The sequence below is a fragment of the Physella acuta genome, unplaced genomic scaffold (assembly GCF_028476545.2).
Source record: "Physella acuta isolate Inbredline_101_S28 unplaced genomic scaffold, ASM2847654v3 ptg000913l, whole genome shotgun sequence".
NCBI lineage: Eukaryota > Metazoa > Mollusca > Gastropoda > Physidae > Physella > Physella acuta.
In genome coordinates, this window is record NW_026732430.1 from 99,853 (window position 1) to 113,169 (window position 13,317).

Genomic DNA, 13,317 nt, shown 5'->3' on the forward strand with positions numbered 1-13,317 from the left:
ACCGTGTGTGCAGCTTCTTGTTTTAATCATCATCTTGGTTTAAATATTATTTTATTGCTACCAACATGGTTGCTGTAGGGGGGGGGGCATTGGTGTGTCGTGTTGGCTTGTTTGTTAGCTGGTGTGTTATGTACGTGTGCGAGGTACATCCCAGGCGTGTTACTTATGTGTGCTAGCTATATCCCAAGTGTGTTGAATATTTTCGTTACATATATCTGTTCACCAAGTGTGCTAAGTATGTGTGCTAAGTATGTGTGCTAAACAAACCAATGCTCAGGTTGGTGTGTGTTATCCTAATGTACGTGAAACACCGCCTGCTATGTAATTGGTGCCATACAAACGTCAAGGGAGATAAAGCCGCAAAGGTCATAGGTCAGGCTATTGTTTTGGTCTAAAGACAAGACTCCCAGTTCCAGCACGATGCAGCGGCCAGATGTTCCAGAGATGTTTATGTTATTTGATAGACAATAAAAGGAGGGCCCATATGTACAGATAGAAATAGATTGTGGTTGGTTCTATCAAGTGGGCGATGTTCTATACTTTCAGCCTAGCGTGTAGGGATCATGTGGTAAGACACATACCACAACGTTCTATACTTAAAGCCTATGGTGTAGGGATCATGTGGTAAGACACATACCACAACGTTCTATACTTAAAGCCTATGGTGTAGGGATCATGTGGTAAGACACACACCACAGCGTTCTATACTTAAAGCCTATGGTGTAGGGATCATGTGGTAAGACACACACCACAGCGTTCTATACTTAAAGCCTAGGGTGTAGGGATCATGTGCTAAGACATACCACAACGTTCTATACTTAAAGCCTATGGTGTAGGGATCATGTGGTAAGACACATACCACAACGTTCTATACTTAAAGCCTATGGTGTAGGGATCATGTGGTAAGACACACACCACAGCGTTCTATACTTAAAGCCTATGGTGTAGGGATCATGTGGTAAGACACACACCACAGCGTTCTATACTTAAAACCTTGCGTGTAGGGATCATGTGGTAAGACATACCACAGCGTTCTATACTTAAAGCCTATGTAGGGATCATGTGGTAAGACATACCACAGCGTTCTATACTTAAAGCCTATGGTGTAGGGATCATGTGGTAAGACACATACCACAACGTTCTATACTTAAAGCCTATGGTGTAGGGATCATGTGGTAAGACACACACCACAGCGTTCTATACTTAAAGCCTAGGGTGTAGGGATCATGTGCTAAGACATACCACAGCTTTCTATACTTAAAGCCTATGTAGGGTTCCTGTGGTAAGACACATACCACAGCGTTCTATACTTAAAGCCTATGTAGGGTTCCTGTGGTAAGACACATACCACAGCGTTCTATACTTAAAGCCTATGTAGGGTTCCTGTGGTAAGACACATACCACAGCGTTCTATACTTAAAGCTTAGCGTATAGGGATCCCATGGTAAGTCACATACCATAGCGTTATATACTTAAAGCCTAGCGTGTAGGGACCCTGTGGTAAGACCAGAGGCGTATCCAGGTTTTCGTTGTAGGGGGAGCGAAAAGAGCAAAAAAAAGGCGCCGAATTTTGAACACGTTCTATATACGTGTATTTTATATATATATATATATATATATATATATATATATATATATATATATATATATATATATATATATATATATATATATATATATATATATATATATATATATATATATATATATTACTTCGCTATGATGTAAAATAAATTGAAAGTAGCACTCTGAAGAAATAAGAAAAAACATACAATGTAGGCCGACAAAACAAAAATTGTATCAATCTAAACAAAAAAAAATATACACACACAACAACCAAAAACAATGAACGTAACACAATCTGTTTTGTAATTCTTGTAAAAAAAAATTCTTACATAATAATTCCTGGGAAATTATTTAAGACAAGTGAAATAGGGGAAATAATCACTCTCTTACTATAAATATGTATATATCTACACATTTAATTATAAACGTCAAAACAAATAAATAATTACTTTAGAATATAATGAAATTGTTTAACACTATTCGTGTTTACAAAATGTTTTTGTCTATAATCAGAATTTAATATATCGTCATTATAAATGCTAAAGCATTACAGCATAATGAAAGTTTTTAAAATCAGAGTTGGTATAAAACCACGCTTTTCGATAAAATAGAAAAACATTCGGAATAACAGCCTACATTTAACTAAATATCGGCGTTTTTGTACAGATCAAATATTTTTAATTAACTACTGCTTCTTTGAGTTCTTTAAAGGTAATTTTTTAACATAGTGATAGCTCTGGGTTAGATCACTGTATTGCTCACACACCTTTTTACTGGTAATTGCAAAAACAATATTCACAGAGTTTTACGTTTAAAAAGCTAACTTTCTGGCGGCATGATACTTTGGTACATCATTACGCGTTTTTCTACATGTACTTAACAGATCAGTTCGGGGTGGGTTGGGGGGGGGGGGGTCGGTTCAACTTCATTCACCACTGTCCGGTCACTTTAGGTCAATTATCCAACCCAGTGTATACCTAGGTGTGACATTAATATCGCTCTACACAATTGTGGTGGTGTTTGTGTGTGTGGGGGGGGGAGGGGGAGATAACCAACTCAGAGTGAACATAGCGTCAGTTTTTAGATGACTGTTCTAAACATACACATATATTACACAAATATATATTACACAGATATATATTACAGAAATAGATTTAAATAAGTAGCAGTGGTATTATGACAATATTTTTGTACAGAGGGGTCCATGGGGGAGGGGGTTGTAACTGTTTCATATAATTTGTAATCGTAATCACTATCGCCCAAACTGTAAGAATACTACTACTTCATCGTGATGACGTTGTTGACCTTGTCAAAATTTCCCCAACACTACGCAGTTTGCTCATAAGTAAATTTAAATAGAGGTGCCACATCAGTTGTATTTGTTTCTGTATTGTATTTTTTTTTAAATTAATCACACGATTCAAACTGTATATATAAAGTAATTATGTGTGCAGTTTTATATATAACATTTTCTAATTCAATTATTCGTACGCAAAAACATTATACAGTTGCCTTAAACTTAACACCCCTCTTGCCAAGTGGTACTACCCGTAGAGGTTTTTTAAACATTGCAATGCATCGTAATGGTTATTTTTAAAATGGCAAAATGATGCAGCTGTTAATACGTGTTGTAAACGTAGACACTACTAGACTAGTACAATAATGCGTAATTGTTGCATGAAAAGAAATCTTGTGATTTACATAGATGTGCCGACCAAAATTATTTTTTTTAACAAATGTCATTGTTTAAAACTTTGAATTTAAAAAGTTTCCAAAAAGGCGCCACTTTGCTGAAAATGACCAGAGGGGGAGCGGCCGCTCCCCCTGCTCCCCCCCTGCGTACGCTACTGGGTAAGACACATACCACCCCACCCCGTCAGTCATTGATTACAACAGTCTTTGATGCTGAGAATTGAATCTAGTTGTGTCCTCATGCCCTCTTGAACCCCCTCCCCCACCCCCCTGTTTTATCGATATCTGATCGGCATGGTAGAGCATCGGCATTCACTGGCACTGTCGGGGTAAACAATGGTCACGTGACCGGGGGAAAGGGCGCGCGCGTGGGCACAGGCAGCAGTCAATAGCGGGGGGTGGGGGGATTGTACCGGCGTGAAATGAGGATGAGACGTTAATCAAATGATTGTGTCAATCAAATGATTGTGTCAATCAAATGATTGTGTCAATCAAATGATTGTGTGGGTCTGATGATTGTGCCAACCTAAAGAGAGCGCTGGCAAATAACCCAATCAGAGAGTAGGTAGATAAAGATTGTCTGTTACTGCTCGTGGTGTATGAGCTTTACTGTTGGTTACGTTTTCTCAGACTACATCCTCTGGCATTATCTACAGCTTATATTTAGATGGGCTATATAAGCCGCATTTAATAGTCTATTGTTTCGTGGCTCAGTTAAGGTACCTGACAATGGAACTCTGTTTCGTGGCTCAGTTAAGGTACCTGACAATGGAACTCCTAGAGAGTTCTAGAAGCTTTCAACATCGTACACTAACAAGCCATCAGGCATGTTTACTCACACGGGCACGTGCATGGCTTTGTTTGTCTCCACGCCCATGCCAGTCGCCACATTTCTCCCGGCGTTAGTACGTGTTAGTTGGGTGGGGGGGGGGGGGGGGTGGAATGTGGGGTAGAGCAGCTCTCGTGTTTGTGGAGGTTTTGAGAATGTAGACCAGCAACAGGCTGGCTATTTTGTATGGACGGTGCTTGTTGCTCTGACAACATGAAATTAATGTTATCATTAAAACATTTTATAGTTCAACATTTTTTCCACAATGTTTTGATGCTTGGATAAAACAAAATCAGTCAAAATAGAACAGTTGGACAGTCCTGTTCTAGTTGGGACAGTCCTGTTCTAGGTGAGACAGTCCGGTTCTAGGTGGGACAGTCCTGTTCTGGGTGGGACAGTCCTGTTCTAGGTGGGACAGTCCTGTTCTAGGTGGGACAGCCCTGTTCTAGGTGGGACAGTCCTGTTCTAGGTGGGACAGCCCTGTTCTAGGTGGGACAGTCCTGTTCTAGGTGGAACAGTCCTGTTCTAGGTGGGACAGTCCTGTTCTAGGTGGGACAGCCCTGTTCTAGGTGGGACAGTCCTGTAAGGTGGGACAGCCCTGTTCTAGGTGGGACAGTCCTGTTCTAGATGGGACAGTCCTGTTCTAGATGGGACAGTCCTGTTCTAGGTGGGACAGTCCTGTTCTAGGTGGGACAGTCCTGTTCTAGGTGGGACAGCCCAGCAATATTTTGACCGCCGTATCTCAGGTGGACCGACGCGATGGGTTCGAATACTGGAGCAAAGATAGCTATTGACACGGCTGAGTTGACTCAGCTCTACAGCGTACTAGGCCTGACGATCATAACTGACTTGGTTTCTTACATTTCTATTCCTCTCATGACAAACCTTGAGTCATATAAAAAAACCGTTGATGACCGCTGTTGGGGATCTCCTTGGCCACGAAATGAAATTAACTGGCAGCGGCCTACAAGCGTATCTTCCCTTGGTTGTTAATTGGGTTACGTTTGTCCGAGTTGATTGGCCACGGCGTGTGGGTGCATGTCTAGCGCTGCACGATTGGTTCTGTCAACAACATCATCACAACATCAGCACAACACATCATCACAACACATCATCCGGACCTCGCATGCATGTCTAGCGCTGCACGATTGGTTCTGTCAACAACATCATCACAACATCATCACAACACAACACATCACAACACATCACAACACATCACAACACATCATCTGGACCTCGACTCTACCCTCCATACATACATCCTAACCTCTACCCTCCATACATACATCCTAACCTCTACCCTCAAATCCACCCTCCTCATTCCCTCCTTTTCTCCCCCAAGCGCCTTCCATTAATAATGTCCTAAAGGCGCCTTTGTAAACAAATGTTTGTGTAGTTGTCCTCTTCCACGAGGGGATATTTCGCCTTGTGCATCAGTGAATTTTGTTTTTCACATATTCCTATTCTAGAATGTTGTCTCTAGTATGTTTAACCATTTTCCTATTGCTCTAGAATGTTGTCTCTAGTTTGTTCAACCATCTCCCTATTCCCATAGAATGTTGTATCTACTTTGTTCAACCATCTTCCTGTTGCTCTAAAATGTTGTCTCTAGTTTGTTCAAACACCCCCCTATTACTCTCGAATGTTCCTCTTGTAACGAGCAACCATTTCTCTCCCCAGCCTAGAGAGCCGAGACAACCCGTTCCTGCCCGGGGGTGACCTGTCCAGAGAGGCGGAGGACCTGCTCCGTCGGGCCACCATCATCCGCGACCACTTCTACCTGAACGAGGACGAGAAGCGGACTCTACGCGAGCAGCAGCAGCAACAACAGCAACAACAACAACAGCAGAAACAGCAGCGCGGCACCAAGCACGTGCAGATCGTCGAGCACCAGGACGACAGCGACGCCCCACCCCAGGGGGCGCTCGAGGAAAGAATCTCCCCGCTCAGTGCAAGCAACGCCCTGGCCGCGGCGCCCTCTAACGGCGGAGACCACCCCCAACCAAAGGAGAACGGTAAGGCTGGTGACCCGGCCTCTGTAGACTGTGTAAAAATTGCTATTCCAGCGGGAGACGGTCAGTCGTTAGCCCAGACCAGCCCGGGGCTCGCGCAGAGCCCTGGGGTGGGGGACTTACAGGTGCATGATTCGGACAAAAAAAGGAGAAATAAATGCTGCACTGTTATGTAGGGTACCTGGTACCTCTGCTACGTCGCAATACCAGATGAGCACTAAGTAAAGCAGGATACCAATGTTCTTTAGATATGGATTTCTAGAATTTATGATATAATATTGATGAGATTGTAATTTATTCGTTATTTTATTGATTATGAAAACGTGAGTTTGGGGTGGTACTCGGAGAGGAGCTGTACATGTGGGGGTCGGGCTGACATCCAGGTGTGCCGCACACCTGCTGTTACCTGTATAGGCCAGGTGAACTTCTTTGATTAGGTAACTCTAGAAGGCCAGGCGGATGGAACGGTTCCAGGCTGCAGCTTCACTTGCTGGGGATCTTCAGTAGAGGTCACTGCTGCATAACGGCGTCACGACACTCTTGACCCTGGCGTCACGTCACTCTTGACCCTGGCGTCACGTCACTGCTTGACCCTGGCGTCACGTCACTCTTGACCCTGGCGTCACGTCACTCTTGACCCTGGCGTCACGTCACTGCTTGACCCTGGCGTCACGACACTCTTGACCCTGGCGTCACGTCACTGCTTGACCCTGGCGTCACGACACTGCTTGACCCTGGCGTCACGACACTACTTGACCCTGGCGTCACGTCACTACTTGACCCTGGCGTCACGTCACTACTTGACCCTGGCGTCAACAGCCAAGTGTAGGCTGCATTCTGTTTCATCGTCAGCTTGCCAGAAGTTATGCCCCACAATACTTTCTGTTTGGTGGACGTCCCAGCCCCTCAGCTTTAAGTTTACACAGAATCTTCTGGAAACCACAAACCTGCATGGATGGGGCGGCTATTAGGTTGGCGTCAAGATAATCAATTCTCTCACCTGATTAAAAAAGGTGTGTAAACTCTTGGTGTCTAGATCACCGTGTGTACCCACGGGGGATGGACTGTGTACGTGCTTCATTCAGTCTGTGCATTATCTCATGTATAGTTTGCTTCAGCCGCATTTGGTTCCAGGATTTCCCTGCGCTTGCCTTACACTACGTTAGGGATGACGTCATCAGGACTTGTGTACACACAATCGGGGACATAAAAGCTAGTTTGTTTTCTGCCGCCAACTGTCCTGATTTCCATCTGTGTTTATTTTGGTTGCTTATCCAAACGTGCTCTGCTGCATATTATTTGCTAGCAATGTTATTTTTTCATTCTAGAAATGGCTTTTAAACTGTATGGAAAGCAAGGAGTGATTAGCACCAAGTTATTTTTAATGCAGCTACATTATAGGTAAAAATTTTCCGTTGAAAGCATACTTGTCCTATAGCCAGATCATTTTTGCCATTTAATGTCGAATTCCTTTTAGTGGGTGCCAAATTGTAAGGAGCTAACAATAGTGACAAAAAGCCCAGTCAGATCAAAGCAAAAATCTCACAATAAATAGAAAACAACAATGAAGAAAGTTATCGTGTGTGTATCGATAGTTTGGTTTAGTTTTGTAAAAAAAAAATAATTTGTGATTCAGGTCAGCAGAACTCAGTGGATTGCCAACAACAGAAATTCTTCACAAAATGGACACTTTCTGTCACCAGCTGGACTAAGGGAAATAACTTATGTTTTGTTTCATTTGAGAATTTCTTACTTTCGAGAAATAGTTGTTCCCCCTAGTATTTAACTTTGGAAAAATCATTTCTGCAACTTATGTAATTTCTTACAAATACCATTTTTACATTACAAAATACGTCCAATTAAAAAAAATTGCAGTTTTAGTTCCCCATCTTTAACACAAGATTAAATTAATTATATAATTTTGGGACATTTCGTAATGAATTGTAAGATCACAGATTCTTCCTGTTTCGCTAGCTTTCGTCATCAGTACAGCAGTGCAAGGTGTATATTTTGGCCAACTACTCATTTGTACTCATTTCGACCTGTGTTCAGCCCATGACTACACTAACCCAAGGGAGTTACACTCTTCATCAACACACCATCAACACTCTTCATCAACACATCATCAACACACCATCAACACACCATCAACACACCATCAACACACCATCAACACACCACCCAAAATGGAGTTGTACATTTAATTACATCCAAGTTTTCCACACTCTGCCATAGGATATCTCAACATGCCTTTTTTTCAACACGACAATCTGTGTTTGACTTCTGGGGGTTCTATGTTTTCAGCTTCTACATCAATATTTCTTGAAAGACGTTTTTGTAACAGTTCTTCGTTGTGTTATGCATACCTTATTGCCAGTATTTTATAATGCCATAATGTCCTGTTAACTACTTATGATTAAAATAGCTCATCAATAAGAGTATTATAGATTGCTTGTATTTCTTATTTTAACTGTTAAAATTCAAGTTTATTTACCTACTCTCATCAGTTTTCTACAAGTTTTTAGCTCAATGGAGAACACATTTTATAAGTAAATCTATAAAGTATTTTATTTTGCTTCAAACTTTTTTCCACATTTTTTTCATGTCCTCGGCTGTGAATAAAACATTTCTGTGTTACTTAGTTTTATTTATGTGATAATTTTGTCTTAAATAGAACAGAGAACTAACAGAGGTGTAAATAAAGATTTTTTTTTTGGATAAGTATTTTGTGCAGGCCTGATTTTATAGAGTTGGTCTATTCTTAACAAGGAGCAAATAAAAAAATAATTTGGTAAGTTTTCAAATACTTACATCATGCTGTGCAGCTTACATCATGCTGCGTAGCTTACATCATGCTGCATAGCTTACATCATGCTGCATAGCTTACATCATGTGGAGTGCAGGTATCACCGTACAGTTCATTAAATAGTTTGAAATCCAAAGCTTTTTACAACTCAGTGTATGCTAGCTGCCTCTAAGATGTCCATGATCTAATATAGTCATGACTATAAATATCACTTACATAGACTATTGAACTATTTTATATGGCGTATACTGTGGTGAAACCTTAAATGATTCCCCCAAGCGTTTTATTAACATTTACTAAACACAGAATGTGTTTATTACAAATACATCATGTGATTTCTAAAACAATACTTGGTTACAAAAATATTTTGTATTTATATAATTAGAGATATGCTGACAATTGAAAAAAATATGCATTTTATTACAGTTAAAAAAATGTGGTATTTATATTTTAATCCCATTTTAATCAGTTGTTTTATTTATTTTTTATGGAGTAGAAAATATAGAGGAGTCCACAAGTTTTTTAGTAGTCCTGTTGGGGGTGGGGTAATGGCATTAAAGCTTTTTAAATTTTGTGCATGTTGTGAATGCTAGTACAGTGTACATATGTGAGCCACTGACTTATACAAGGAATGAGAAATTTGTTCACTATCTTTATAAATAGTATTGTTTTTGTTCTTAATTTTTTATGGTACATAATTATGTCCTGAACAAGTTTTTCCCTTATTTTTTGTTTACTTCTGTATCTGAAGAGCTCTTGGCTAGAGGTAGAGATTATTTCCCTTCGTATCACAGTCTTTGGATGTGTGACAGTTTGTCATGTGTTCATAGATGCCATCCTTGTCATATGCCACCAGCACAACCCTCTTTTGCTTCATGTCCTATCTAGAGTGGCATTAGATTAGCTCTTTTAACATTCAAACATTTTTTTCTAAACTTTAACACTCTTATAAAAATTGTGTACGTTTTTCACAAATTTTTAAAATACCAAATGAGCTTTTTCAATGCCAAAAAGAAAAAAAAAAATGCTATAAGCAACACCAATGTTGCTCTAAGCTTTGATTTCCTTATTAAACTTAAATGATGGAAAGCTTTTTTTTTTAATTAATAAACCACTGAAAAAATACTTTGTTTCTAGTCTTTTTTTTAATAATCAAATTTTCGCAGCATTAGCGGCAGAAACTTAAAATCATACAGGGTCTTTTTTTTTTATTCATTATTTAATGAGATGGGTGTTGCTTTTATACAGTTGCAATCCATCTAACATCAATGTAACCACTTGAATAGATATGTGCTTACTTTGGCTTCAAGGTGTACTTTAGACTTTCCTCAATCATGAACAATAATATTAAGCAGATGGTCATTAAAAAGATTTCTTCTTTTGATTAATTTTTAAATGTTTTTGTGTTGTTGTTTGTTTGTTTGTTTTTCAAAAAATAAACAAATGCATGTTCATATTTAATATTTGAAAGTGAATAATTAAATTTAATCCAAAGTCACCATCTAGTTGATTGCTTGACTAGTCTAATTAATTATCACAAGTCTTTTTTTGTGTCAGCCTGCTCCCTCATTGCAAGTTTTGTTTAAGGCACATTCTGTTTCATAACTGACACTGTCATTGACAGCTTTAGATTTATATTACAGTTTTCTCTGCTTAGAAACGTGTTGTTTAATATTTACTACACGCAATCAAATAAAACGCTGAATTAAAATTAAGGGAGGTAACTATTCAAATAGCATGTTATTGAACAAATTACAGAGTTGTCTACCATATGACACTTGTTTACAAATTAGTTTTTGACCTACTTCATTGCTTCGTGTGGTTCGACCATAACTTTGGACAAAACATTTTCCTGAGAAAATATTGATTTTTGTCATTAAATGTGCTTGATATATTGATCTTTTTGTTCTCTTCGTCTTTTCTAATATAATAGATGTGGCGGGATGAAATTAATTTAAGATGAGAATTGAAGATTATGTCAGCATTTAACACGACTATTCTCAATTAACATAACAAAATTAACATCCATTGTTAATGGCTAGATTTACATATATTTTCTCACTACTACCTTTGGAAGCAGGACATTACCCCCCTCCCCGGACATTGTTCCCCAAAGCAAATACCCCCCCCCCCCTTGACAACTACACCCGCCCTGTTATAAATAAGTTTGGGTCGGGGTTAGATGTAGGTTTATAGTTGGGGTCAGGATTAATGTTTCGGTTATCTATAGGTTTGTTATGGTCAGGGTTCTTCAGCATGGGGGGGGGGGGGGAGATTTCCCAGACCCAATACTAGTTAATTTTAAAACTACAAATTATTAATTCCTCAGGTCTGCCGTTACACATATTTAAAAAATTAATTAATTTAGGAATTTTAAAAAACTGTTTGACTAAACTCAGGACACACCGATACACACACTTGGGTCATGGCACAGCGGATTCGGGTGCTACAATCAGGTCAATGATGGAGAGATAAATGAAACTGGAAATGGGATTGATCTCCTAGCAAACACACATGTTCCACTCTACAGGTACCGAACTACTCCTGTATTACACCACGTTTACACTTGCGACAAGTATACTATAAATTTTTGAGAAAAAAATTCGCAACAAGGTAATGTAATATGAAAACATTTTCCCCGCGGAACATGTATACTAACTTACTGCAAGTTGTTTTGTTTCTAGATATGTATAATATACAAGTATACAGCGGTTATACTATGTACACTAACACATGTTTAGAATACAATAGGTATATCCACACAAACATATCCATAATAAAACTAAAAATAGTAAACTGCAAATGATACAAAACTGAAGTGGAGATGCGTTTTGTGCGCATTTTTAAACCAAGATTTGCTGAAAGTTCCGAGGGGTGGGGTATAACTTGGGGGAAATTAGCACCTTAGAAAACGTATACACTGAAAACTGTATATGTATCGATGTTATGACCAGAGATACCGACAAAAGAGCGGTACAAGCAACAAAAATGGTCTATTCATTTTACGGAAAACTCTACCGATATTTGACAACAAATTTTATAAAATTGCGATTTGGCTTGGTCTAAGTTCTCGGAATTACAACGTGTGAGTTCAAACAGTCAGTGCCCAGCGAACTGTTCCTGCTGGCTTCATCATCCAACGAACACCACTCACATCAGCAACTTTCTCAAACGGCCAACTTGAACCTCGTTATGGTGATCTTTTAAAAAACTGGGACCACTAAGATACGGAACAAATACCAGAACGGTACAAGGAAACGCTGTGACTACACTTCAGTTCAGTCTGTGACGAGAGTTAGCACTCCCAGAGTTCTGTGCCGAGAGTTAGATGTCTTGTACTTGTACATAAAGTTTCGTTTGTTTTTTTAAACCAGCTGATACTGTCACAATAATCGAGAATAATCGATTTTACAAGCTTTTACTTAGTTCAAGATGCCCGTTTGTTTGTGGGTTGTGGACAATCTTGTACTCAATTTTGACCCATTTGTAGTGCAGCGATTTCGCTCAAACTTTCCAGCACATAACAGAATCCTACAGGTCAGCATATAACAGAATCCTACAGGTCAGCATATAACAGAATCCTACAGGTCAGGATATAACAGAATCCTACAGGTCAGCATATAACAGAATCCTACAGGTCAGCATATAACAGAATCCTACAGGTCAGCATATAACAGAATCCTACAGGTCAGCATATAACAGAATCCTACAGGTCAGGATATAACAGAATCCTACAGGTCAGCATATAACAGAATCCTACAGGTCAGCATATAACAGAATCCTACAGGTAACACTTAACAGAATCCTACAGGTCAGCATATAACAGAATCCTACAGGTCAGCATATAACAGAATCCTACAGGTAACACTTAACAGAATCCTACAGGTCAGCATATAACAGAATCCTACAGGTCAGCATATAACAGAATCCTACAGGTCAGGATATAACAGAATCCTACAGGTCAGCATATAACAGAATCCTACAGGTCAGCATATAACAGAATCCTACAGGTAACACTTAACAGAATCCTACAGGTCAGCATATAACAGAATCCTACAGGTCAGCATATAACAGAATCCTACAGGTCAGCATATAACAGAATCCTAGAGGTCAGGATATAACAGAATCCTACGGGTCAGCATTCTACAGGTCAGCATATAACAGAATCCTACAGGTCAGCATATAACAGAATCCTACAGGTCAGCATATAACAGAATCCTACAGGTCAGCATATAACAGAATCCTACAGGTCAGGATATAACAGAATCCTACAGGTCAGCATATAACAGAATCCTACAGGTCAGCATATAACAGAATCCTACAGGTAACACTTAACAGAATCCTACAGGTCAGCATATAACAGAATCCTACAGGTCAGCATATAACAGAATCCTACAGGTCAGCATATAACA

The 13,317-nt window shown here is 39.5% G+C and overlaps 1 protein-coding gene across 1 annotated transcript in view; it reads left to right on the forward strand.

Moving 5' to 3' along the window:
* LOC131953171 (uncharacterized) overlaps positions 1–10,803 on the forward strand; it is a gene marked incomplete at its 5' end in the record, with an annotated part of 103,141 nt that extends 92,338 nt beyond the window's left edge. The window contains 1 exon segment of the mRNA XM_059316226.1: positions 5,768–10,803. Within this exon segment, the coding sequence (XP_059172209.1) occupies positions 5,768–6,275 (508 nt within the window).
* Between the last annotated feature and the right edge of the window lie 2,514 nt (positions 10,804–13,317).